The sequence below is a fragment of the Thalassophryne amazonica genome, chromosome 23, assembly GCF_902500255.1.
Source record: "Thalassophryne amazonica chromosome 23, fThaAma1.1, whole genome shotgun sequence".
Lineage (NCBI taxonomy): Eukaryota > Metazoa > Chordata > Actinopteri > Batrachoidiformes > Batrachoididae > Thalassophryne > Thalassophryne amazonica.
Genome location: NC_047125.1, coordinates 30,014,151 through 30,041,389, shown reverse-complemented (window position 1 = coordinate 30,041,389; position 27,239 = coordinate 30,014,151). Strand labels below are relative to the sequence as shown.

Genomic DNA, 27,239 nt, shown 5'->3' with positions numbered 1-27,239 from the left:
GTTTGCAGGAGGCTGTTTAATGAGAAACCGGCAACAGTAATTCTAACCAGATTAAATAGTTCGGCATTTGCACAAGACTACTAGCCTTGAGCTGAGAGAGAGAGAGAGAGCTTAGTCACCTACCACCCTCTTGGTGTACACGTTTACCACAAGTTTATAGACTTTCTTAAAATTTAAATTTGCATCCATGCATTTTCAGCATGGTCGCTTCCCAAGCAGCTCTTGTCTCGTTTGGTCTGAATCGTGTTTCACCCTCCTCTGCCACTTCTTGACCTCCTCCTCCTCATTTCTCTCAACGTCCATCTTTACCACAGAGAAGTGGAGAATAAACATTAGCTGTCGAGCCATTGGGTTTAACAGGCACAGTGTCTGACAGCTAATCCTCGTCATGTGAAAGTCTTTTAGCTGCAGATTTTCCATCAGACAATCCTGAGCAAAATCTTAATGAATAACCTCCAATGATGCAAATTGGCTTCATCTCTTAGCATCTGACACGTATTAGCACCTTAAACGATGCTAGTGTTGCTGTGCAAAAATCTTTGTGTGTTCCATGTGTAGTTTAGAAGCGTAATTGCTCTTTAGAAAGTGACTTCAGTTGTTTTCTTGCTGCTGGCAGTTCTTCACATAACAGGAAAAATGTCAAATGCAATCATCCCAAATGCCATTAAAAACGGCACCAATCCTGTGGGCGGACGGACTGCAGAGTCTCGCACACAACCACATCATTATCGCTCAGCATTTTGTGATGCTGCTGCTGCCGTATGTTAATTTCTATTTATGACTCCTTTTATGAATCCAAAACACTCCCACGTTGCTTTCCCTGGCAGAAATCTGATACTTGCCAACTTTGTCTAAAACTCGCTCCGTGTTTGAATGTGTTTGCCAGGCGTGAAAGTTGTGTTGCAGAGGCTTAGCATCATTACGCCCCACTGACTTTAAGAAAGGATGCCTTCGCCCAGTAAATTCCACCACTTTCCTGTGTGACAGGACATTAGAGTCGCTCAGATTTATGTACTCTGTCAACAACAACAACAACACAGAGGACGGCACATTTTTCACCAAAGTAGCAATTTACACATATTTATGTTACATATAAAATTCTCCTTGTAGTTTCTTTTAATTTGAAATATAAGGTATGACTGAAATAAATGTCTAAAAAGTACAGTTTATATGTGTTTTCCTGGCAGTTATGAGTTTTTAAATGGGGGGGGGAAAAAATTAAAATAAAATAATAATAATTATTTTTTATTTTGAATTTTTCAAAAATTATATAAATTTCAAGTCACAGCCAAAAAAAAGCACTTTGAAAACATGTTTGTCCTTTGTTGGCATTTCCACTATAAAAATGCTGATGGTCAGTCATTCAGCAACTTGTTTAGATTTCAGTGTTGGAAGAAACATTGTTTTTAACTACTTTTTTAAGATTCAAGATTCAAACAACTTTATTGATCCCTAAAAGGGCAATTCATTAGTTAGTTAAATGTGTCTGGGCTCTCTGGACTGGACAGCTTTGGTGCTTTTATTTACAAATAAAGTTTTACTGGTCTTGACATCATGGATGATGCTGTGATCTTTGCACAGTCACTGGATAATCTGGCGGATGCGGCGGTGCATGGCAGCAACGCATACTTCCTGACATAAACATTTCCAGAAACTATCCCTTACTACATTTAAGCCTGAAACAGCTCGTTTTGTACTTTTGCGATGTTACGCCACCGACACGTGTATCTGAATTTCTGCATTTTCTGTGTTTTAAACACCAGGTGATGTTCTGTTATCCTGCAGAAAAGATGCATAATTTAAACCCCTTTAACTCTGTTCTTAAAGTGAGGACAGTGGCGATCTGTCAAAGACACAAATGTTGCTAGAGAAGTATTGAAAACCTCATAAGAAGTAAAGCTGGTGTCACAGTCAAAGGTGACCTAGTATTTGTGAATTAGGAGTTACTAGTTGTGCTGATCGTGTTATTCCTCACGCTTCTGGACGTTCCAGCTTCAGCAGGAGCAGGTCTGGGCTCTGGCCTAGCACCAGGATCATGTTGGTGGAAATGTGGCTTCAGGGATTTGACTATTAACCCCTTGTTGGGTGTTGAAATGCTTCACTGCCACCCGCCCCCTTGTGTTACTAGGCAACCGTAGGTCACCAGGAAGGAATCCATATTGTCCCAAGGACCAAGTTCAGCCTGGAGATCTGCCACCCCATCGACGAAGCCGGTGCACACAAGCGCTGGATGTCCGGGAGAGAAAGAGAAAGAGAGAGAGAAAGAAGGGGGAGGTGGAGTTAGGGATCTGTTTAAAATTCCTTAACGGCAAATCCCCTCAGCCGCAGGACAGAGAAAGCATCAGATATCGAGAGATAAGAAACAAAATGGTAAATGAAGGGGGGAAAAGTTGTGGAAAAAATTGACTAAATGAATGAAAGGAAAGAAGACTTCGGAGCTCCTGAGGGAATTAAAAACAAATTTCAGGAGTTCTCCTCGGTGGGAGTCTCAGAAGGAAAAGTGCAGGGTGATGCAAAGCAGCAGTCATACTTCATCTCTGCTCTCAGACGTGCAAGTCATCTTATGTGCATTGTGTCACGCTGGTTTCTGCTGGAAGTTGAGAGTAACTCTCATTTTTCTCTGCGCGAGACGCGGTGTGGTGTTGTAACACTTTGTATGTGTTTGTGTGCAGACTTTGAGGAGCAGCTGTATGACTCCAAGCTGACTGGTCAGACTTTCCGCCATCCGTCGTCCCAGAGCTCTGACGACACATCCACCTCTCTCAGTCGGTCGCCTGTCTCCGTCAACAACAAGAGACCTGACTTCATCTTCCTGGTAAACACACGTGCACACCCGCACATGACCGTTTGTGTTTGCACCTGCCTCAGTCGATCACCGGGCTCCCTCAGACCGAATGTCATCACGCCAGTAAACACTTATCTTCGACCAGGTGCAAAGCAGCACACAACGCGATGCAAATGTCATGTGTGTGTGAACTCATGGGCTCATTGTCGCGTTCAAGAAAGCGTTCTCACATTAAACCACATGGGAAGTACAGCACATCTAGCGAAGTGACTTTGAGGTATTTTAAGACTGCAGCACTCAAACGCACCTTACATAAGCAGGTTCACAACTCACACTCTGTGCAGTTATGCACAGGAGCAGAAATAGGAGAATAAAACTCAGTTTAACACAATAATAATAATGAAATTAAAGGAATAAGTAACACAAAAAATGCAGATTTAATAACTGGTTTGTACCATACCCTGATACCACTGTTTTTTTTTTTGTTTTTGTTTTTTTTTGCTCCCCGTGGCTGGCCCTGTGTGGATGAAGAGAGAGGTGCGTTCTGTTTTCACAGGGAGTCTAGACGTTACTCACAGTTTGGAATGAAAACATAAACACTGATAATACATTCGTTAAGATGTGTAACAGTCTCATGTTTCGATAGAAAAATACATTACAAATGTGAACCACGTGCTCCAACCTTATAACAGACAAAGAAAGCTCATCCCAGCTGGGTCACATCTCACACATAAGTGTGCATGACAATGCACATGACAACTAAAGACACACAAACAGCTCTTAACCTTAAAAAGTAGTATGACGGGTCTTGGACAGCAGAGTAACAGAACACAGTATCAACTGGTACTGCAACATCCAGCATGGTGTCTCTGTTTTTCCCACCATGCCTGTGTGCTTGTCCTGTCAGTGCATATTTGTTGCCTCCAGAAATCTTCACACATTTCTAATGTCTCTTTAGTACCACAGTACTTTGTGCCTTGTGCACCCGTGTTTAAAGGTTTGACAGGCGACACTCTGATTGTCCGACGTTATGAAATCACACCCTTGCATACTGGCCAGCATTAATCCAACCCCTTTGTGCCCAACGCTCAGAATATACCGATTCCAAAATGTGCTCAGACACAAACACCCCAAATGGATGTCACATAATTAAATTCTCTACAAGTTTGCCCAACTAAGATATAAACTGTTATGAAAACAGATAAATACAGATTTCAGTTGTGAGCCAAGATTCCAGCTCATGGTATTTCACTGCACCCAGATTAGGAAATGAAAACAGATTAATAAATTGCACTTGCACACTTCTCATAGTAGAATTTTAAATCTTGAAACCATCAGGTTTGATTTTCTCTCTCCTTTAAACACACACCCAGAAACCAAAGAAAACCCTTGTTATTCATCTTTTACACTTTTCTCTTTGAGCAGGTAGAGACCACACTACATTTTCCTGGCAGACTCTCTCCACTCTCTCACTACTTCGCCCTCGCTGGCCTCGTTTTCGTTGTCTTCTTTCTTGTCTAGGATTTCTAAATCAATTAAATACCGTCTTCCTCTTTTCCTCACTTTCTTTCTCTCTACTGAAGCAGGTGAACAGCTTGAAATTTGCACAACACAAAATTCTGCGTTCTTCCTCCTGATATCGTTGCATAAAATAGAAAGCTGCAGATGTCGGCATCGCCAACATTGAAATTGATGGGTTTCATTAAACTTAATAAACCAATAAGTATCATCTCTCTGGCATCAATCACTATCTTGGTGCCAGTGTCACTCCTACACTCAGATCCTGTGTTGTGACAAAATGTATTGTTGCCCTTTTAAAACTGAGTTATTCCAATGTGCCTGTAATCCCGCCCCCTAACGCTCAGATTTGTCAGAATTAGTCATCATCTTGTCACAGTCTCAGCAGGCCTCCGTTAAACACAATAAAACTTTTTGCTTCTTCCGCATGGGAAGATGTCAAATGTGTCAGGCGTGAGTGTAAATGTGAAATCTGTACCGCGTGCGCTTCAGATTTTTAAATGGTTAAAATAATCGAATTTATCCGTTGAAGGGAAAAAAACTTGTTTATTGTTTTGTAAATTATCGACGTTCGCTTTCTCTCTTTATTTGTGTGTGTTGTTCAGAGTTTTTCCACTCTGTGAGTCATTAGGGCAGCTTGAGAGACTCCTGCAGGGATTTTTACCGCATTGTGGCTGCACGTTTGCCACATTGATGCACTTTTCCTTCATCAGGCTGCCAAACGGCCCCGTTAAGTTAATGCCTTTCTGTCGATTTGAGCTCAACTCACTTTAGAATTTGCTTGCACGTGAAAATGAGGATGTCAGTCGCTACATAGTACGGAGTATCACACAGACGGCACACTGCAGTATCCTCGCTTTGCTTAAGGGCTCTTTGGCAGCATCAGTAGGTGTGATCGATTTAAAACTACCTTGCTGCCAGATTCCACTTTCCTTCCATCGATGCCAGGGACGGAGCTAACAACGTGTCTGCTGCTTCTCCCCATCGGCTAATCACATCGACAGGCTTTTCTCACCTTACTGCCATTTTTCTATGTTTGCACTTCTGCTGCTTCTTCACAAGGTTTTCTTCTCACTAAGCGCATTTTTGTCATGTTGCCTTTATCCCATCCAAAAAAAAAAAAAAAAAAAATCCATTCTCTGAAAATTACAAAAAATATATATTAGATTGTATTGTTTTCAAAGAAAACACAAGAAAAAGCTTGATTGGTGTTGTTCAGCTTGTTCTTGTGGAATATTCAAAGTGCCACAAGAAAGACTGAGTGAATGATAACTAAATAGGAACAGTTTTTTAAAAGGATGTTAAATAAATAAATAAATGAATTTGAAAATAAAAAAAATCATATATTGTTTAATTTCTCTATTTTTCCACATTTATTTATTGCTTTATTCATTACACTACCTTTAATATTTCTGTTTTCATTTTTTACATGCATTAATTTATTAATCTAGTTTTTTTATTTTAAAATAGTTTCGTTCTTTTGTGTTTGCACTTTTAATAAGCTATATGTTCTAGCTCTTAGTAGAAAACAGCTGGACGAATAAGAAATCCAAACTGGCCTCCTGACGGAACTGTTCCTGTCTTCTTTTAGCCGGCGTCCAAACAGCTCTATGAAGATGAAACCACCTCCTCGGTATTTGGGCTGAGGTCCGTGATCAACCCGTCTCCCTCCCCGTCCCCCTCTCCCTGCAGCTCAGATCGCCCCCTGTTGGGCTGTAGTAGTAATAACAGCAGCAGCAGCAGCACAGTCACATCTGCAACCACTGGACCGCCTGTGGCAGAGAAACCCCGCTGGCATCTGGGAAGACGAACACCTCACTTCATACCGCTTGACATCACAGGTACGCTAAAATGCCATAAACACGTTTTAGGCAGGAATTGGGTTTTTAACAAAGGAAAGCACGGTGGATGGTGATCTCTTTTCACAAATTGTGTGACAAGTGTTAAAGGATACAGTGTTTACATGTATCTGTATCTTAAAGAATGAGTGAATTTCAGAAATCATGCTCTCAAACTGAAAGACCATGCCCTGGAAGAAAAAGAAGGAATATAACTTTCATATTTTTTGCCACAACACTTCTTTGGACTATATGAGACAACAAGAACAGCAATAGCAGGTCAGCTAGGCTAAGTTAAGAATTTGCATTATAAATAAATAATGTCCAGAGTTTTCAAACATTTAATTACATTGCATGTTTACCTCAACTGTGAATGTCTGTTCAGCTGAGATAAGAAGCAGTTTACTTGTTTTGTGCCTCGTACAATAACATTTATTAGTTCAATAATTTCTGATTACAAATGCGTTTTTTGCATTATAAATAAATAATACGCTGAGTTGCCAAATGTTTAATTTCATTGTGCATTTACCTCACTCGTGATTGTCTATTTAGTGGCCAAAAGAAGCCGTTTACTTCAGTTCTTTGTGCCTGGTACAGTAACATGATTTAGCACCGTCTTTACCGATATCAGTAATTCTTGAGTTGAACTAACTGAGTGTGCAGGATGTTGCTTCGTCGGTTTTTGGATATCTAAAGTATTTCATGAATGTTTCATCATCTGTAGCAGGCTGATCCTGATCCATCTTCACAGTAAACAGTTTGCTTTATTTAAATGAGAACACGGAAAAACAAGCTGTTGGCGTTCAGTTCATGAAGCCCTTCTGCACGTACGGCCTCATCACGTCCGTGTTTGTCATCCAGTACGTTAGAAAGCAGCAGCTTTTGATTTAATCCGTGGGTCATTACCACTGATTTAGGATCAGATCAGGTGGATTTTTCTAACACAAAAGTCAAAGTAAAATGGCAGAATTGATCATTTAACAAAATAAATCTACTGTGAGGTTGGAGACCTGTAAGAAAGAATTTATGAAAAATGTCAATCATTTTGAGTGCTACTCAAGCATTATGTAAAACTGTGAAGATCTAATTTAATTTTGTGTCACTCACAGTAGTTTACTAGACTTGTTTCAAGGAGACTTGGCTAATTAACATTTAAAGAAAGAAAATTTGAATCTCAGTTTTGCCACATCTGGCAGTCAGCTGGGCGTCTGTGTGTGTGCATGTTCCAGCAGTGTGTATTTGTGTGCGTGTTCTGTATGGGCATGTGTGTTTTATGTGAGTGTGTGTGTGTGTGTTCTGCATATGTGCACATAAAGTCATGTTCTGTGAGTGTCTGTGCGCACATGTATGTGCATGTTCACTCTGTCTGCAGTGTGTGTGTCTGTGTGCATGTTTCATATATATATATGTGTGTGTGCGTGCGCGTGTGTGCGTGTTGGATGCACACCTGTGTGCACATGCTGTTGGAGCCTTCGGTATGCAGCGGTCATCCTGCACGTCGTACTGTCACTCCCGTTTCCACTCTTCAAACCTCCTTTACTTTGTGTCCATGTGTGTGTGTGTGTGTGTGTGTATGTCTGCACACTTGTTTATCTGTCCTTGTGAGGACAGAGTGGCTGTTTCGGACGTTTGGTCATTTTGGCTAGTCCTGGCTTGTTCTTCTAAAGGCCTCCAAAGGCTTCCTTGAGGGTTTGGGTTTAAGGGTTCAGGATCAGGTTGGGGTTGAGGTTGCAGTGGTTATGGTCAGCGGCCTGTGAATGCTTTGTGCCCGTGAGAGTCCTCACAAAGATAGAAAGACAAAGAATGTGTGTGCATGTGACTGTGTGGTCCTCCTGGTTTTTGGCATAGCAACTGCTTCGTCACTCGGCGCCTCCCCCTGTTTCTCACACATTATCCATCTATAGTTAAATCTCTGCTGGCTCACTTTTCATCTCTCTTTTGTTTTTTTCTCTACATCTTTTTGAGTTTTTGCTCACTCTGTCATCACAGTCTGTGAGTCCATTACCTCTGTCTTCTCTGTCTCCATCTCTGTATTCAGGAGAAGAAGGTCAGGTGTAATGATGCACGCCTCCGGCATTAAGAAATAGAGGAGGAGCGACAGAAAGAGGGAGTAACAAGAAAGTGAGAGAGAGAGAGAGAGAGAGGGGAGCACTTAAACTCATGTCTCACCCAGCTGGTTACCGTGGCACCCATTCCCTCATCCCTCTGCCTCTCATTCACTCCATCTCTCTCTCAAACAGGTAGCTTGGATCTAGCTTGCTGTTGCCATGACAACCCACCTCTCCTCACCTTCTTTTTTTAAAAAGAAAGGGGGGGTGGCGGCAAAGAGCCGCAAGGGTGAACGTGAGCGAGGAGGAGGTAGAGATGAAGGGAAAGAAAAGAAGGGAAGACAGATGGAGGAAAGAAAGACTGATGAATGAAGGATAATGAGGGAACAGAGCGGCCTCCTTCCACTTTGCTTCCTTTTCCTCTTTCCGTCCCGCTGCATCCTCCTGTGGCAATTTTCATGAATGAATGAAGTGGTGTCGGCGTTTGAGGAGGCAGGCTGGCAGGTGTGCAGCGCGTCAAATCAAATCTATTATTGTGTTTGTCGCTCTGTGTGGATTTGTCTTTCATTGGATAATTTGGAGGCTTTGAATCGATTTTAGGAACATGTGTTAGCATGTTTAGTAAAATATGCATGTGTTGTACACCATTAAATATAATTATGTAACTTTAACTGAAAGTCTTTTCACATTTTCTTGTATATTCTTATTCAATTGGCTCTCTGTGAAGGACAAAAATAGTCTGAACAGCAAGTAGAATTTTCTCTAATATTACTGGAATCAAGCTAAAAGAAGTGTTCACTATGGGAGAAAATATATGATTCAGAAATCAAAATTATTAGTCAGTCTGGCCACATTCACTCCACAGAGTTTGGTTTAATGCCCTCAGGACGGCGCTCTTACAATCAAGTCATTATACTCATTCTTTTCTACCCTCTGCTGTCAGGCTGAATAGTAGTAATCAGCAGGCGTGCACATAAATGGTGCTCAGGTGTGCTAAAAATAAATGATGCGAAGCAGAAACCACAGAGGGACGCGTTTTTCCCTCCAACCTGTCATACTCACTTTCATCCTAAGAAGCATTTCTGCCATGTTTTCTGCTACACGTCATTTATTTGTAGCACAAACGTGCACCAGTTATGTGCACACCTGGTTATTACCTCCGCCAAGGAGGTTATGTTTTCGGTCGCGTCCGTTTGTTGGTTGGTTGGATGGTTAGCAGGATTACTCAAAAAATCCTCAACAGATTTCAATGAAATTTTTACCAGGGGTGTATCTTGGCCTAACTTGGAAGTCATTAAATTTTGGTAATGATCTGGAACACAATCCGGATCCACTATTTTTTTAAGGATTCTTTATCGTTGCAGGATAGGGCCAATTTCAACATTTTTGCATCTAACTTCATGAAGACGGGTCACAAAGGCTGAACAAAAATTAAGTTACGACACAACAATAATTTAGCATTTGTTTCTCCTCATTGAATAAACTCGTTATTAGGAAATAAAAAAAAAAAACTTGTGTAGTTTGTGCAGTTTCTCTTTATAAATAAATTTGCTGAAGATCTAAGGGTTTAACCATCTGGGGCCGACGCCGTTGTATACAACAGCTGAGACCAAGCTTTACTAAATTATAAATAAGTTTTTAATGATATGAGATAGAAACTTACTTTTTTTTTTTTTGTTGAAAAGTTAACTCCGCGGACTTTCGAGCCACCATCCACCATCTTTGTACTCCTCATAGAAGCTGTGTGATGACATGAGTAATGTGAGTGTTCAATCGGAATTGGTTCACTGTCACATGGTTTTCCAAAATCCAATCGTAGGGCAGATTCACCTTACGTGACACACCAAAGATTGTTTTTAGGAGTGATGCGTTACTAGTCTATTATAGTTTGATGTGTGTTTTGAATAAATGTGTGTGGAAAATTATTTTCCGCTTTACTTTTACCTTTCTTATTTCTGATTGTAAACCTTTATTACACTTATAAAACACAACTATAGCATATATATTTTTGAAAGTACAGGTTGTCCTGAAAAAAAAAGAGACATAAAACTTGATTGTGGGTTGCAGGGAGAGCTGTTAACAGCAATAATAAAACATTTATGCCAGGCGAGTGAACTGTTCAAAAAATGCCCTCAGACCCCAGAGGGTTAACCACTGAATCTGAAACATGACGGTAGATGCGTGAAACGACATGTAATAAGTCTCTTTGCCAAAGGGTATTCCATGTGATCTCAGTGACCCTATGGCCGAGTGCTTCTAGTTAGGTTTGTGGCTACTTGCATCTGCCTTGCAAGGGTCGGACTGTTGTTGTTTTGTATGTTAGCGTATGTCTGGACTAGCACTATGATAGTTTAATGATTAACCAATGTGGCAAAATGATGTATTGCCTCTTTAGCCACACAACGTGTCTGTAAATGATACGAACGGCATTCGAAGATCAAATCGTACAGGTCACAGTGAGGGGCAAAAATAAGGAAGACACAAGAAATAAAGGAAATGCAACATCAAAGAGTGGACCAGCCTGGACTTTGCAGACCCACAGAGGGTAACTGAAAGCAAAAATTTTAAGAACTGGTGGTGAAATCATTAGCAGTGTCCCGGGATAGGCAAGGTGAGGTCTGGTCAGTGGCAGAGAGAGGGGAACTGCCTGAAGAGACACCGTGTCATGCCACATATCGACAGGTACAGACGAAAAGTCGGCCCGTTAAAAATATCTAACAGGGCCCTGAAGGCAGCTGAGGAAGACATGTATGAAGAGACATTATGATGAATGAATCATTGTCTTGTCTCCAGCTCAGACCTGAAATAATGTCTGTTATGGCTGTAGGTGCAACACCAACGCCATGAATGACAGTTCGGTCAGACATTCAGGAAAGCAGATGGCAGTAAATGTGAGCGTTTGTATGCCGCACCGCATTGTAGACTCCAAATGTCAAATTGACTAGATAAAACTTGAGTTAAATAGACAGACAGCACAGCAGGACGTGGGTGAATTCATGACAATCCAGCGGGAACTTGTGTTTAGCTCGATGGCCGTTTTGTCTCTGGCGGGCGGTGGGAGAAAATTCGGCCCAGACACTCACTTATTCATGCACAGCGGTGAACAGCTCCTGAATGGTGCTCAGTGAATGAGCTAAACAAACACATGCTTCAGAAGAACAGATGCATGATAAATGGCTGCAGCACAGCAAATAGAAAACAGGCAGATGAAAGGTTTTTCCAGTACACGATGAGATGATAGAAATCGGCGTTATGGCAAGATCGCACAGAAATGCCTACCGTATATGGTGAACCTGCATTAGGATCTTGTGTGTACTGGCGAGATGAAGCCGCACAGCAGGATTTCTAACATGCTTGAAATTGTGTTCAAAACGAATCAGAATCTACTCTCCTTCACTTCTGAGATCTGATGGTATCTCGTGCACACAAGAGCAGGATGGCTACAAACAGTTTATTTAATTAACCGAAAACAGTGGTTCTCAGACACCTGGCCCACACGTACCACTAACCTACACATTTCCTGTCTCTCCCTGTTCTGCCACAAGCTGATTAGCTCATTCAGGTGTGACACCCAGTTCCAAATGTTGTTAGTTCTGCGATTATACAAACGAAAAAGCATAAAACTATTATTAGAATAATAGTTATAACGTGTGTGTGTGTGAGATATCTGAAAATCATCAGAAAAATGGGAATGTTGGTAATGTTTTATGCAGAGAATGACAAGTATTGTCATTTTAGGCTATTAGCTTGCTCTTTGGTCTCACCGTGAGCTGAAACATTTGGAATTCTGTGTTATATGGATATGTAATTTATACATATAGAGGCAACAGGGATTTAACTAGAAACTACAAGAATCTGAGCAGTGTGGAGTCTTCAGCAGCTGGAGACCCTTCAAAAAACAAAAGGCTTAGATTTCACATAGGGAGTTAGACGATGAGTGTGTACTTTCCACAAGTTAAAATCCACAGCTCACTTATGACTTTGGCTCCTGTCATATTGGTGAGTCATCTGCAAAACAAGCAGCTGTGATGGCACAATGCTTAATTCACAAAGAAACAAAAAGCAGATCTGTATTTTGGGTCCTTACCTTTCAGTTGGTGTACAATAAATCAAGTATTGTCTCTTGAACACGGTTTGTTGCATAAGAGGCGTACGCTTTTTCATCGATTCCACTGTTTGGTTTTATTGATCTTGTTTGCAAACGGCTTGTCTGTTCAGTCACTGAAGATAGGAGAGCTCAACTGTCTCATTTTGTTTCACCACTAGACTCTGCCGCCACAAAACACGACTCATTTTAAACAGGATGAATAACGGACTCTGCTGTAATCAAGTCGGTACCTGCTGACACAGTGTCTGGTTGAATTACTTTCAGTCCTGATAAGACACAACAGACAGAAAGTGCAACAGAACAGCAGGTTTGTCTGCAGCAACTTACTCTGGATTCAGGACATTTAAATAACAAAGAGATCAAAGGTGTGACATGCACAGCCGACCATCATTAATAACGACTAATGGAGTTTAGAGCAACCTGTACGCTGTACAGTCCAGTGGGAAAAGCAACATCAACATCAACTTGTGTTTTTTTTTTTTCCCCCTCTTCACGTAAATGCACAGGTCATAGTGATTTTAATAGTATACAAATAATGAATGTTTATGAGTTCAGTGGTACAAATATTTCATGAGGTGAAATTAAATATTATAAATTAAATGTTCCTTTCATTGAAAGAATGAAAAAACATTAATTATTTGTTTTATATAACGGCTAAAATAGATCCTTGTCATTTGATATTTTATTAATTTATAAACAACAGAAAGGGGACTTACATTTTGGTGTCCCACTGGTGCTTAACAGTCCAATACGAACTTTAAATTGGACTCTAAGATTGCAGTGATGTAGTCTGTGATGCCCTGCATTGACTTTGTGTACTTCCAAAAAAAAAAGAAAGAAAAAAGATGCGCGCAGTGGTCAGGCATACAATAGGACATTTTATATAGCACCAAAATTGCATGCTAAAAAAGAAATATTGCACGGTCAATGAAACACAACAACAAATGGTATAAATAATCCATATCACATGACATACAACCCACCAATCAAATGACAAGGATCCACTCAGCCGTTATATAAAAAATATTTGATTGTAGTCTGGAAAATGTTTTATTTTTGTTCCAAATGATGATGATTGAGGCTAGAGTGCATTAACTTGATGGGGTTTGTATTTTCCTGAATTTTATGTGTTATGTAAAGTTTTTGCTCCCTTTCTAACCCCTCGCTCTTTGTCCCCCAGGTGAAGCAGGGGGAGGAGGAGGGGGGAAATTTCATGGTGTTGACCTCCTGCAGCACTCTCCATCCCCATCCCCCTCTCTCGGGGACCCCTTCCCCCACCAGCCTCGCTCCCTAGAGCTGGTCACCGACACCCCCCACCAGAACCTCCCGCTGAGGAAGACGCACTCTGACCTCGAAACAACCTTACCGGCAGGTGCTTGAAGACATCATGCCAAAAAACACTCGTCACTTTAGGGTTTAAATCAGAATCAGAATCGAATTTATTGCCAAGTAAGTTCTCACGTACAAGGAATTTGATCTGGTGTCATTGGTGCATAAACAACAATCAAAGAAAATACTTCTGTAAGAAGTAATAGGTGCATAAACAACCCAATGAAGCCAATAAACCCAGTGAAGCCAAAATCGAAGACAGGAAGACAGTGGTCGGGAATGAATGGAACAATAGTACAGTAGTGTTCAGAATAATAGTAGTGCTATGTGACTAAAAAGATTAATTCAGGTTTTGAGTATATTTCTTATTGTTACATGGGAAACAAGATACCAGTAGATTCTCACAAATCCAACAAGGCCAAGCATTCATGATATGCACACTCTTAAGGCTATGAAATCGGGCTATTAGTAAAAGAAAGTAGAAAAGTGGGTGTTCACAATAATAGTAGCATCTGCTGTTGACGCTACAAACTCAAAACTGTTATGTTCAAACTGCTTTTTTAGCAATCCTGTGAATCACTAAACTAGTATTTAGTTGTATATCCACCGTTTTTCATGATTTCTTCACATCTGCGAGGCATTGATTTCGTTGGCTTGCACCACCATGCTTCACTGTCTTCACTGTGAACTGTGGCTTGAATTTAGAGTTTGGGGGTCGTCTCACAAACTGTCTGTGGCCCTTGGACCCAAAACGAACAGTTTTACTCTCATCAGTCCACAAAATATTCCTCCATTTCTCTTTAGGGCAGTTGATGTGTTCTTTGGCAAATTGTAACCGCTTCTGCACATGTCTTTTATTTAACAGAGGGACTTTGCGGGGGATTCTTGCAAATAAATTAGCTTCACACAGGCGTCTTCTAACTGTCACAGCACTTACAGGTAACTCCAGACGATCATCCTGGAGCTGATCAATGGGTGAGCCTTTGCCATTCTGGTTATTCCTCTATCCATTTTGATGGTTGTTTTCCATTTTCTTCCACACGTCTCTGGTTTTTTGTCCATTTTAAAGCATTGGAGATCATTGTAGATGAACAGCCTATAATTTTTTGCACCTGCGTATAAGTTTTCCTCTCTCCAATGAACTTTTTAGTCAAACTACACTGTTCTTCTGAACAATGTCTTGAACGTCCCTTAAGAGTGTGCATATCATGAATGCTTGGTCTTGTTGGATTTGTGAGAATCTACTGAATCAACTGGTACCTTGTTTCCCATGTAACAATAAGAAATATACTCAGAACCTGGATTAATCTTTTTAGTCACATAGCACTACTATTATTCTGAACACTACTGTAGCTAGTAAATCAGTATTGATCAGTATGTCTGGTATTTATATTTGCAATCTGTTTTTCTTTTCCACTTACCCTTTTGATACTATGTGTGCTTCTTACCCTGTGTGCTGCTATACAATGCTGCTGGAACCTCAATTTCCCTGAGGGAGTCTTTCCAAGGGATCAATAAAGTTCTATCTAATCTAATGTTCTGTCTTTCGGACACAAATGATGTGTCTATATGAAGCATAGATATTCCGGGTCACTACTGACCTCATGCACTTCTGCCAACAACCATTAATTACATCATAGTAAATTTATCTGGGATAAGTAAAAGTTGCCATGATCAACACAATGTGCACCAGTCTGAGACTAAGGTATCTCCCCTACACTTTCTTGCTATATATTTATGAGAAGATCATATGTTTATACCTTTATCCTGTTGTTTGTCTTGTGCATTTTTGTAGAGTGGGTTGGATGTAATACCCCCTGTGTGGTTTAATCCCATATTAATGGTGTCTCCATGGCAGAAAAACATGGCAGTTACATCACTTTTACTGTTCATTAATCAAAGATTAAATTCTGCAAACACATTACAGAGATTAGAGCTGGGTTAATCGTTTTTGTCCCTTGTATTAGCAGTAATCTGAGTGAGATTAATTTAAAAGAAATGCATTAATTGAAGTACTGCATACAGGCAAGTAAAAGCAGAGCATCTTGTATTTAAAAAAAATGGATTCTTATGCATTGTAGCCTTTGTATAAAATTATTCCATATCTATGCCTCAGCAAACATTCCGTGAATTTTTTTTGGTTAGATTCTGATTCTTTGACTCCTCTTTCACAGATAATCCCTCAGAGCAGCGTGTTTCGGACCAAATCCACCAAGGAACCATGGACCACTCTGGGCTGCTGTGCTCCAGCACGCCTTCCAGTTCCTGGAACGGACCGAAGGGCTCTACTTTTTCTCCCGGAGCGTGGGGTGAGGCGTACAGTTACAGCACAAACAAAGGCCCAGCAGTTCCACCTAAACAGCACAGCATCGTGGTCAACACGAGAGGAGGGACAGCTGACGGGGTTGTGCTGGTGAACACGGGACAGTCAGTGAGCTCACACTCCAGTTCCTTCATAGCCACATCTGAGCCTTTGGGGAGAGGAGGGACTAACATGGCAGGGGTTTCACTCGCAGCAGTGATGATGGGAAAGCGGACTGAAACCGAAGGAGCTGCAGCAGATGCAGGGAGGGGAGGTGGGGGCGGTGGGGAGGGAGGGAGAGGGCGGGAGAGGTCGGCACGTTCTATAGCAGCGGCGAATGCCTTTAGGTTCCGGGAGCGATCCCTCTCAACGCCGACGGATTCTGATTCCGTTTGCCTTCCAGATAAAAACTCTGCGGATCAGCCAGCTGGGAATAACGCTGCCTCAACCGGGAATGGGAATGTTATGGGAATTACAGATCACCAACAGCACTACAGCTTCATGGGTTTAGGTGAGAATTACGCTTTCCTCTACCCTAGCGGGAGCTCTGAAGACAGCACCAGTACCGCTGACACAATATCCGTCACAGCGTCAGACTACAGCGTTGATGGCCGATTGCGGCTGCGTTCCCGATCCATCTCGCTGAAGAAATCCAGGCGCAAACCACCACCACCCGTGCGGAGTGTTTCTCTCATGAAGAACCTTGGAGAAGCCGAAGGACGAATCCACCGCGATGGCGGTCTTTACCGGGACGGTCGGCCAAAGAGTCTGCACATACCTAGAGACCACTTTCCAGACTTCCAGCCTGATTTTCTTCTGCCCACTTCATCCTGTTCCTCTAAACATGGTGTTAGTGAGGGAGAGCTGGGCCATGGGAACAGTGACGGGCCCCCAAGCCTGGAAATCCAGGCACCGGACAGAGAGGGCGAGACAGAGCTGAACTTCTCTACTCACTGGCAGCTGGGAGACTGGAAGAATGACCCCTACAGGTAAAAAAAAAATAAAAAAATCAGATCTTGCCTATTAGGTGCTCATTTACAGAATTATCTGTGTAGTTCTCTGTTAAAAGGCTTTTTCAGTGGCTCCAGTAACAACGATTCAAGTATTATGCATCAAAGAGAATTAGCCTTTTGTATATTTTATGTCTGAACATCCCCCCAGATATTATTGATGAGAATTTCACATGCTTGGTTGCATCACTGTAAAGTGTTATATTCAAAGCTTCTGCACTCTGGTCTGCCTCCAGATCTCTGTCAGGTTCGAGCACTGCCACTGGAACAACGGTGATTGAATGTATGAAAGTCAGAGGCAGCTCAGAATCACTGCTTGACTCTCCCTCCACCTCCAGAGCCACCTCGCCCTCACAGCTTTCAGTGGAAACGGACATCAAGGCCTCCTCTCCCTTTAAACCACCAGGATTTATGTCCCCATCGAGTGGTTATTCCAGCCAGTCAGAGACTCCCACGCCGACCGTTCCACTCAGTCACATATCGGGTCCAGGAACAGTGGGAAAAACAGTGACGTCTGGATGCAAGATGCGCCCAAAGATACCAGAAAGGAAATCATCATTACCATCACCTAAAGACCCAGCAGCGAGGTCAAGACTGTCCTTTGAGATGCCTGGGAATGCACATCTGGAGCTGTCATCAATCAAACCAAAACAGAAAGCAAGCAGGCGGCATTCCGACACGTCGACAGCTGCAAAACCTGGGAAAATCAGCCCCAACTCTTCACAGGCATTGCCTATGGTTACCCAGAATGAGTTAAAGACTGTTCGTCTCCGTGCAGTCTCCCGCGGTGACCTGGAAGACTGTCCTGATGGGGCATCCGACACAATAGAAGAAGAGCAGCATGGTCGAGACCTAGGCGAAGATGTCAGCCCACCCCCAACTGCACCAAGACCAAAACCACCCGTTGCTATCAAGCCGCCTTTACCCAAGCGACCCTTAAACCTGCTTCTCAAGTCAAATTCCCCCTCTTCGACGTCCCCAATCTCCATTGATTCTCCTCCTGCTTCACCCGTGGATCGGCCCATGCCCCTTGGCAACATCTACAAAGTCATGAAAAAACCCAAACCTAAAAAACCTCCACCACAGCCTACCATAACTCCTTCAGTATTACCTGATTCAATTTCCATAAGCACTCGACAAGCTGTCTACGATCACTCCTTCCTTTCGCACTCCCAGTCCCTCTTCGACCTCCCACCCCTTCCAGATCCCCAACCTCTCTTGGAAGATCCAGCAACAGAGCCAGAATTTTACCCAGACCAAGTATTTCAGCTTGGGCCGGAGGAAGGAGGGTCTCTTCCCTCCCCTTGCAGTAATGAAGAAGCCCCAGAGCTCCCAGACAAGAGCAAGACACTACCCTCAAGGATGACAATATCCTGTTTGTCAGAGCTCTCTGACAAAAAGAAACCCAAGGTGAGGTTGACATCTCTTTGAAAATGGTTTATGGTAGATCTTAAGGGTTCCTGTTTACTTTTGGCAGTGCAACTTCCTGAAGATTGAGTCAGTACACAAAGATAGACTGTTGGATGGAGTCCTCTATGTTAGTGTTCATGTCCACACGCATTAACATTAACAGTGAAGTACAATGTAAACACTTTACTTTCCAGGTCCCACCCCCGGTTCCTAAAAAGCCAAATGTCCTGCTACTTCCCACATCTGTCCACTCGTCATCAAATGGCAGCACAGACCGCCAGACACTGCAAGCTGACAGCCCCGTGGGCCTGCGGTCTCCTGTAGGAGTATTTCCACCAGAAGACCTGCCCAATACTCCAAGTGTTCCTGATATGCCTGAAGGAGATGAAAACCACATAGAAACAGAGGAGGAAAGTTCTAAAGAATCGTCTCTTCAGTCGACTCTCCAGGATTCGTCCCTCACAGAGTTGGAAGGGAAGATGGGCGGCGCCGGGATTGGGACAGGTATGTCTGTGACATGAGGATACCTAGTTCATGGAAACGAAGAGGGTCAGGGTAGCAAGTCAAGTTTGACCCTTTGCATTAAAGCTAAACGCATTCTTTTATTCCAGATGACACAATGGAAGAGACCAGCTCGGCAGCCAGTGAGACGACAGCGTTACACATTGCTGAGGAAATGGACGACGACCTGTTGGCGAGTACGCCGACCACACACACAACTGAAGATCTGTTCACCATTATACACAGGTGTGTATAACACACAGAGCTTATGTGTAGTGGCACATGCATTTCCATAAAAGGCCTTTAGGGGTCAGTGTCACCACAGACCAGTCCCAAGAACCAACTTTCCAAAACTTTTCACCAATCTTGTACATAAACAAGATCAGGACAACCGCATAGCCTCCATGCCCTCTCTGCCCACAACAAACTGGCCAACCAGCTTGTTTGAACACAGAACATGTGATACTTTGTGTTGGAGAGACGGTTTTGGGAGATGGATCAGAAGGTTTCTTAGCAACAGCTACATGTACTGTAGGTTACTGGGATCAACAGTAAGCTTTTACTGAGTCTCTAAGCAACATGTTTTATCTGAAAACAGCATGAAAGGTAGAGAAAAAAGCAGGAAGCAAACACAGGTCAATGTTTCATTTTTTACAAGAACGGACAGAGTCCCTTTTGTAGTTACACACCTTAGAGTTTTACTTTGATAACATGGGACTCATCTGTTTTGGGTACTAATCTTTAAATAATGAACAGAAACACCTGCTAACAGTTCTTTCTCCGGTCATATCTTTTGTCATAATTGTTCTCTGTTCTTGTCTTTCTAGGTCCAAGCGGAAGGTTCTAGGTCGTAAAGAGCCGTCAGACTCCTTCGGCAGTCGCCAGAGCCTGGTGTCACCAGTCAAGCACAGTACCAGCTGCGGTGAACAACGAAATCTGACCATGGGCAACAGCCAGAGATCAAGTTCTCGAAATGAGAATTTCATGGCTCTGCTTCAGAAGAAAGGCAACAAGTCTACCAGCGGAGGAGCCAGGGTCTCCGCCATGGAGCTCCTCAAAAGCACAAACCCTCTGGCGCGGCGTGTCACCGAGTTTCCTAATTCAACCTCTGTGGAGGGAGGCGAGGAGGCATCCACTAACGGAAAATCCGTTGATCAATGAATGGATGTATCATCAATGAACGCTAGCGGAATCCATGATTTATTGATAAAGTTAATAAACATCCAAGCAATTCTGCAATCTGACTCCTACAGCGGACAGACGGGGCCTTCTGAAGAAAAGTCCAGCTCAACTGCTCCATCTACTGATTGATTTTTTTTTATTTTTTTTTTTAGAATGCCCAGAATGTTCACTCTCGAGATTGGAGCTTCAGTATTGATCCCTGACAAACTGGTCCCTCCAATAAAGCAAGAAATCTGTGGAAGTGAGCGGCGGACGTTTAACTTCATGTCTCAACGATGCTTCTCTGCAGGTGGCAGGAAATTTGTCAGGGGGTGAGATGGCTAGAAGGATGGATGGGCAGATGCTGGGAATATCAGGATTACAGTTTGGATGTCTTTATTCCTGGATGATAATTACCAGTGTTCCTGATAAAGATGCACTCCAAACCGCCGAGATACGACAGGAGGAGCCGTAGAAATGAATGGAATAACTACAGAGAGTGTGAGACTTCAAGTCATTCACTTATTGGTCCATGAAATCCCTCAAGAAGGATTCCCTACATTACTGGATGCCTTTTGAATTCCATGAACAGATGGTGTGGTGCCTTGGTATGTAAATACACCCACACCGCTGAGCATCAATGCTTTCTCTGCTCTCTGTTGTCCATCCAGCAGTAGACCTCAGTAGATGGAGACGAATAGCGGGATTTACAAGGACAAGTCGCGGGGGGTGGGGATGGGAGGCCTTTTGCCACCAAAGATGAAGCATGAGCACGTCAGTGAGTTTGTCGCACGTGCAAAGATCGCATATGTGGAGTTTGACGAAGCCTTCTGCAGAGGCACCCCGCCAAAAAAAACAGCATTTTTCAACGCAAGCACTTTTCTTTTTTGTGTGACTGTCAAAAGTCGTTTACACAATGCAGCTTTTGTGTTGCTTCATTTTGTTGTTTGTCATCACTCGATGAGTGTTGATTAATCATTTTGGCCCCTTTTGGCTTCTGTTTTGTTTCTTCACACGTGCTAGATGGCCATACACGTTTAATGGGATTGTACTGTTTGTATTGTGTACAAAGATAAATGTATCATATCTATCGTTTGCGGATACAAAGACAAGTTTAGCGCAGAGCAGCAAGAAACATGGACAATGAACCGCTGACACGACAGACAAACACATCAAGGAGCCAAACAGCATTCCGCATGTTCGAAGAGAGCGTGCCGACGAAACGATGCCTGTGGATTTTTCTGTAGGGAGAGCATGAAGCAGGCCAGGTTCTCTTGAACAGGGTTTTATTTACTTTAGTCTCTGGTGATGGGATCGAAAGACTGTTAAAAACTACAAACAGACCAGAGGAGACTTAGCAATGTGCATGTGTGCTCTTGTGTTCTTTTGTTCTTCTTTTTTTATGTGTGCGTAGGCGAGAGTGCGAGCAGTGAAACAGGAGAAAGCAAGAGAAGATAGCGACGTTTGGGGTTTGTGTGCACATGTCCTCACTCTATGTTCATGCTTCCACTTCTTGGGCTAGGTTTAGAACGAGAACACAAGCAGCACCGCTTTCCCCTCACCTTGCAAGTCGAAGGGGATCCCAGAACCACCAGTGTACCTCGGAGCCATGATTTAACATTTAGAAAGTCACAGCTCTTTGCCAGTATTAAGACGGCTATCCCAACTGACACGGAAAATATATATTGAAAATATACTCAACAAAAATATAAACGCAACACTTTTGGTTTTGCTCCCATTTTGTATGAGATGAACTCAAAGATCTAAAACTTTTTCCACATACACAATATCACCATTTCCATCAAATATTGTTCACAAACCAGTCTAAATCTGTAATAGTGAGCATTTCTCCTTTGCTGAGATAATCCATCCCACCTCACAGGTGTGCCATATCAAGATGCTGATTAGACACCATGATTAGTGCACAGGTATGCCTTAGACTGCCCACAATAAAAGGCCACTCTGAAAGGTGCAGTTGTATCACACAGCACAATGCCACAGATGTCGCAAGATTTGAGGGAGCGTGCAATTGACATGCTGACAGCAGGAATGTCAACCAGAGCTGTTCTCATGTATTGAATGTTCATTTCTCTACCATAAGCCGTCTCCAAAGGCGTTTCAGAGAATTTGGCAGTACATCCAACCAGCCTCACAACCGCAGACCACGTGTAACCACACCAGCTCAGGACCTCCACATCCAGCATGTTCACCTCCAAGATCGTCTGAGAGCAGCCACTCGGACAGCTGCTGAAACAATCGGTTTGCATAACCAAAGAATTTCTGCACAAACTGTCAGAAACCGTCTCAGGGAAGCTCATCTGCATGCTCGTCGTCCTCATCGGGGTCTCGACCTGACTCCAGTTCATCGTCGTAACCGACTTGAGTGGGCAAATGCTCACATTCGCTGGCGTCTGGCACGCTGGAGAGGTGTTCTCTTCACGGATGAATCCCGGTTCACACTGTCCAGGGCAGATGGCAGACAGCGTGTGTGGCGTCGTGTGCGTGAGCGGTTTTCTGATGTCAATGTTGTGGATCGAGTGGCCCATGGTGGCGGTGGGGTTATGGTATGGGCAGGCATCTGTTATGGACGAAGAACACAGGTGCATTTTATTGATGGCATTTTGAATGCACAGAGATACCGTGACGAGATCCTGAGGCCCATTGTTGTGCCATACATCCAAGAACATCACCTCATGTTGCAGCAGGATAATGCACGGCCCCATGTTGCAAGGATCTGTACACAATTCTTGGAAGCTGAAAATGTCCCAGTTCTTGCATGGCCGGCATACTCACCGGGCATGTCACCCATTGAGCATGTTTTGGACGCTCTGAACCGGTGTATACGACAGCATGTACCAGTTCCTGCCAATATCCAGCAACTTCGCACAGCCATTGAAGAGGAGTGGACCCCCCCCCCCCCCCAATAAAACAAAACTGCACCTTTCAGAGTGGCCTTTTATTGTGGGCAGTCTAAGGCACACCTGTGCACTAATCATGGTGTCTAATCAGCATCTTGATATGGCACACCTGTGAGGTGGGATGGATTATCTTAACAAAGGAGAAGTGCTCACTATCACAGATTTAGACTGGTTTGTGAACAATATTTGAGGGAAATGGTGATATTGTGTATGTGGAAAAAGTTTTAGATCTTTGAGTTCATCTCATACAAAATGGGAGCAAAACCAAAAGTGTTGCGTTTATATTTTTGTTGAGTGTATGAACCCATTATACCTTTTTAATGAATTGGCCCTAGTTCTTAATTTGAAGCAGTTTTAATATTATTAACCTGTGAGATGACGAGGAAAGCTCTCACCCAAAATGTATGCTACATTCTGTACGATGAAAGACTAAACCCTTGCACTTTGAGAATACAAGAGAGGACAAATACATGGACCTAACATAATTGTTGGTTTACTCTCTAGTGAGCGAGCTTATTGTATCAACTAGCTCAATCACTACAATAGCTCTCCATGCTAGTTTAAAGCAATACCCTTATTGATAGAAGGTCTGGTAGTTAGAAAATCCTTATCTCTAACTGCTAAACCTAACCCTCACCTTACCACAACTTCTGACAAGTGGTACCTTCTGAAAATACAGAGAGGGTCCACTGGTCCTAAGATCCAATGGTCCAAATGTCTTTATATTATTTGATGGTGTATATTACAACCCCCAAACTAATTTTAAAGTTCACAAATAAATGTAATAATTTCAAATAGCAGACAAACCAGATCCAGTTTTGTTCCATTTACAAAAAATAAAACATGATTCTGTTGACATACACCATTAATCACCTTTAATTGTACTTTTGTCTATAAATAATTAATTAGGTTTTTAATAGTCACACTATTGTAACATGACTTAATCTACTTTAGTACAACATATAGCCTACCATAATTGTAAATGCAACTTCAACATGCTGTCCTTGATACTAGCACTAGTGGACCCTAGGACTAGTTGAAAGTTCCCCAAAATACAATGGACTCCCTTGATTAGTTAGCATGTAGCTGATTTAAAAATGGGCCTCTTGAGCTTGTTTGTGAGCAAGTGGCGTACCTCGCTAATATATGCTTGTTAGGCAACAACGGGCTGCTACCCAGTTAGCAATTTTACTAAATAATTTAACCCCACAGTTCCCAGTGTCACTGTCTCTAATGACGATGCCTAAATTCACGCGATGCTTCGCCGCTAACGAAACACGTTACAAAAGCAGAAGACAGCTTCTCGTAGATGGTTACAACTAAAATCTTCTGTTTTGATGCTGTAAATTAATAATGACGTTTTTAGCTAACATATTAGTGGAAAAACATTGGTTGTGGATTTGATTAGTCACTCATGTGAATTTATTAACGAGGTTTCCGGCCCAAAAAGAAGTCACCACGTCACCGAACTTCCAGTCCCGCGCTTTCCACTAGAACATGTGGGAAAAACACCAGTTGCTAATCCCCTAATGTTCCCGCTGCGTTACATTGTGAGGTTGAATTGGCTCTGCTTGTTTTATCCATTTCGATTTTGGTGTTTTTATGTCGCCCTCCTCCTCTGTCTTGCGGCCGGAGCACTGATTCTGTCTGTCTCTGTGCATACATCATCGTCTCTCTCTCATTCTCCTCAGGCTCATGCGACCGTTTCCATGTGGCACAGCTTCGCCATCGTTTTCTTTTTCCCCTCTTCCCTGCTGCTGCTTCAGCTCTGCCTTTCATCCATCCTCTCTTCCCCGTCTCCGCGTCTCCATCCTCCCCTGCTTTGAGTCTATGCATCTGATTTCAGCAAACGACGCAACACCGGATGAATGTCAACGAGCGACTGTTAAGAAAACAGATCCTGTGCTTTACTTTGGTATGTTTTATACTTTCCCTTCCTTTGGAGTGCCCCTATAACAGAATTAGTGTGGATGAATGAGTGAGTGGGTGAAGGGAAGGTAGGATCTGTGCACAAACACGAGGACATGCAGGGCTTGAATGTGTTTTTGCTTCAAGGAATTTGGACTCTTGGCCCTGTAGCCCTCAGCTGTGACTCACCGTGTGGACGATCGAATAATTTTGGAGCTTGGGCAGGTTTTGGCTCTAAAACCAACTGGTTTTATCCCGACTCGGATAGACCATATGGAAGACTAGAGGTGGACTTTTCATCTCTCAACTCCCAGCTGCCTATCCCTCGGTGCTATTGAGTCAGAGCTCCCCCTTGTGGATACAACATGGGGAAACCACATTAAATGACTAGTTAAACAAATCTCTATTCTGTACAACAGTTATTCAGGTATTCCATCATCCTGAAAAGAAAAAATAATTAAAAATGCATAAATTATCATCATTTATGACTCGTCAAGTGACGTTTGTTTTAAATATTTTGTGAATGAAAAAAGATAAAAGCTGTAAAACTTTGTTTGCCTTGCATACTGATTACATGTGTTTCAGCGCCTCTGTAGTTTTTTTTTTTTTAAGTTTCAGCTGCCTTGATAGTACATGCACAAACGCATCCTTTGCCAAATCTGGCCAAACGTCATAACGTATAAGAGTGCGGTTAGTTAAATTTGAGCTGGTGCCTCTCGTATGTATTTCAAGTATGTAACAAATACATATTCATCCAAATCTTCATTCGTATTGGTGCATGCAGAGTATGGCTGGTTCAACGTGTAAAGTGGTTCACTCTTTTATTTTATTTTTTACAGTGGGAAGCGTATGTGTATTTCTGTCCTTGTTAAAGTTTGACGCGTAGACGTGACGGCGATGCTTCACAGAAGATGTGTTCAGGAGCGTCTGTTCACCCTGGCGTTCAACTAGTGTGCAGACAGATGGTGCTCATCATCAATACGGCACATTTTCTCTCGCGTCGGTACAAACATACATATGGGTACACTGTAAAAAGTGCCATATACCTTTGTAGGGAGAAAATTATTTTCTGTTGTCATTTTTGTTTTAGAAATGTTTGCCTGAAGGAGATAATGTCATTGGTTAAGTTGCAGGTGTCAAACTCTTTGGTGTTTGGGTGAGGGTAATTCATACGTCATGTTTAAATAGTGCTAACTGAGCCAGACTTTATGTTACAAGAATCCCATACTTTCTAAAATCTTCCACTTTATCTGTTGTCTGATTGTGAGAAATTGTACTGAACTGACTCACATTCTCTCTGAACATTTACAGGTGTTCTGGCTAATAATTAACGCTACTTCCACTGATAGTCAAGAGCACGTCCACAGATGTAAGCTAGTGGGCAAGCTAGCCAGCCAATCCCAGTCACTACAATGGCTCCCCAATGCTAGCTTGGTAGTCGGCTGCTCTAAAATGAGTTTCTAAGTAAATACGGCATTCTACTAATATATTTTTATCAAATTATGCTAACCTGCTACGTAGTTAGCGACTTTATAAAACACCGTAAGTTGTCTTAGTAATGCACTGACGCTAAAGTAGCTGCAGCCCCGCCAATTTAATGAAAACCTGCTAAACCCAAGTGAGACTGCGAAATATATGTTAAAAGTTGTTTGGCCACACCCACTGCAGTTTTAACCAACCAATGAGGTTCAGTCCATAAATGTCTGAGTGCAAAAGGATTTAAAATTATACTGAAAAGTAATTTCTATGAAGTGCAAAAAGAGTGGAAATATGACAAGAAGAATATTTAGAATGTTTAATCTGTTATGCAATACAGAGGAAGGTTTGATTCTGAATGCAAGGAATACGGTGACGGCATCATTTTTCCTTCACCTCCTTTCTGTGTTCGTCTCAGCTGGACTCAAAGGAGTAATCACCTTAAGAGCTTTTCTTTGCAAAGTGAAAAACTAAAGCAAGGAACCGTAATTAATTCAATTTAAATTTATAGTCACACTGTGCCTGTAAAGTGATGTCGACACAGCGTGAATAAAACCTCTTTAGAAACAGTCAGGAGTTGTAGACTCCAGCTGAACAGCAGTTTTATTTTAAAGCCAACAGAAATGACAAAGTTTATTTGGTTTAACTGAGCAAATCCAAGTTTACAGTATGTATATATATTTAGAAAAAAATAAAATAAGCCAAAACCCGAAACAACTTCCCTTGGATACGTCACTTTAGACTGCAAGTCAGTCCAGAGTTTGCAAAATACAAAAATAATAATATAAATAAATAAAAAGTGTTAAAGATAAATAAAGCTACAAAGGAATTCTAAACTTTTATTATTAAAACCAAAGCTTTAAAAATAAATACAACAATCCACATTCATCAAAATACTAAGGGCAGTTTTTGACCTGAGAAGTTAGA

At 42.2% G+C, this 27,239-nt stretch overlaps 1 protein-coding gene across 1 annotated transcript in view; it reads left to right on the top strand.

Annotated features, from left to right (window-relative positions):
- nhsl2 (NHS-like 2) overlaps window positions 1-20,516 on the top strand; it is a 108,119-nt gene extending 87,603 nt beyond the window's left edge. Inside the window, exons 4-11 of the mRNA XM_034164974.1 lie at window positions 2,673-2,815; window positions 5,895-6,144; window positions 13,478-13,669; window positions 15,801-16,917; window positions 17,175-18,348; window positions 18,543-18,852; window positions 18,960-19,095; window positions 19,677-20,516. Coding sequence (XP_034020865.1) covers window positions 2,673-2,815; window positions 5,895-6,144; window positions 13,478-13,669; window positions 15,801-16,917; window positions 17,175-18,348; window positions 18,543-18,852; window positions 18,960-19,095; window positions 19,677-20,010 — 3,656 coding nt within the window. The 3' untranslated portion in view covers window positions 20,011-20,516. The remainder of the gene's footprint in view (window positions 1-2,672; window positions 2,816-5,894; window positions 6,145-13,477; window positions 13,670-15,800; window positions 16,918-17,174; window positions 18,349-18,542; window positions 18,853-18,959; window positions 19,096-19,676) is intronic.
- Window positions 20,517-27,239: the final 6,723 nt, after the last annotated feature.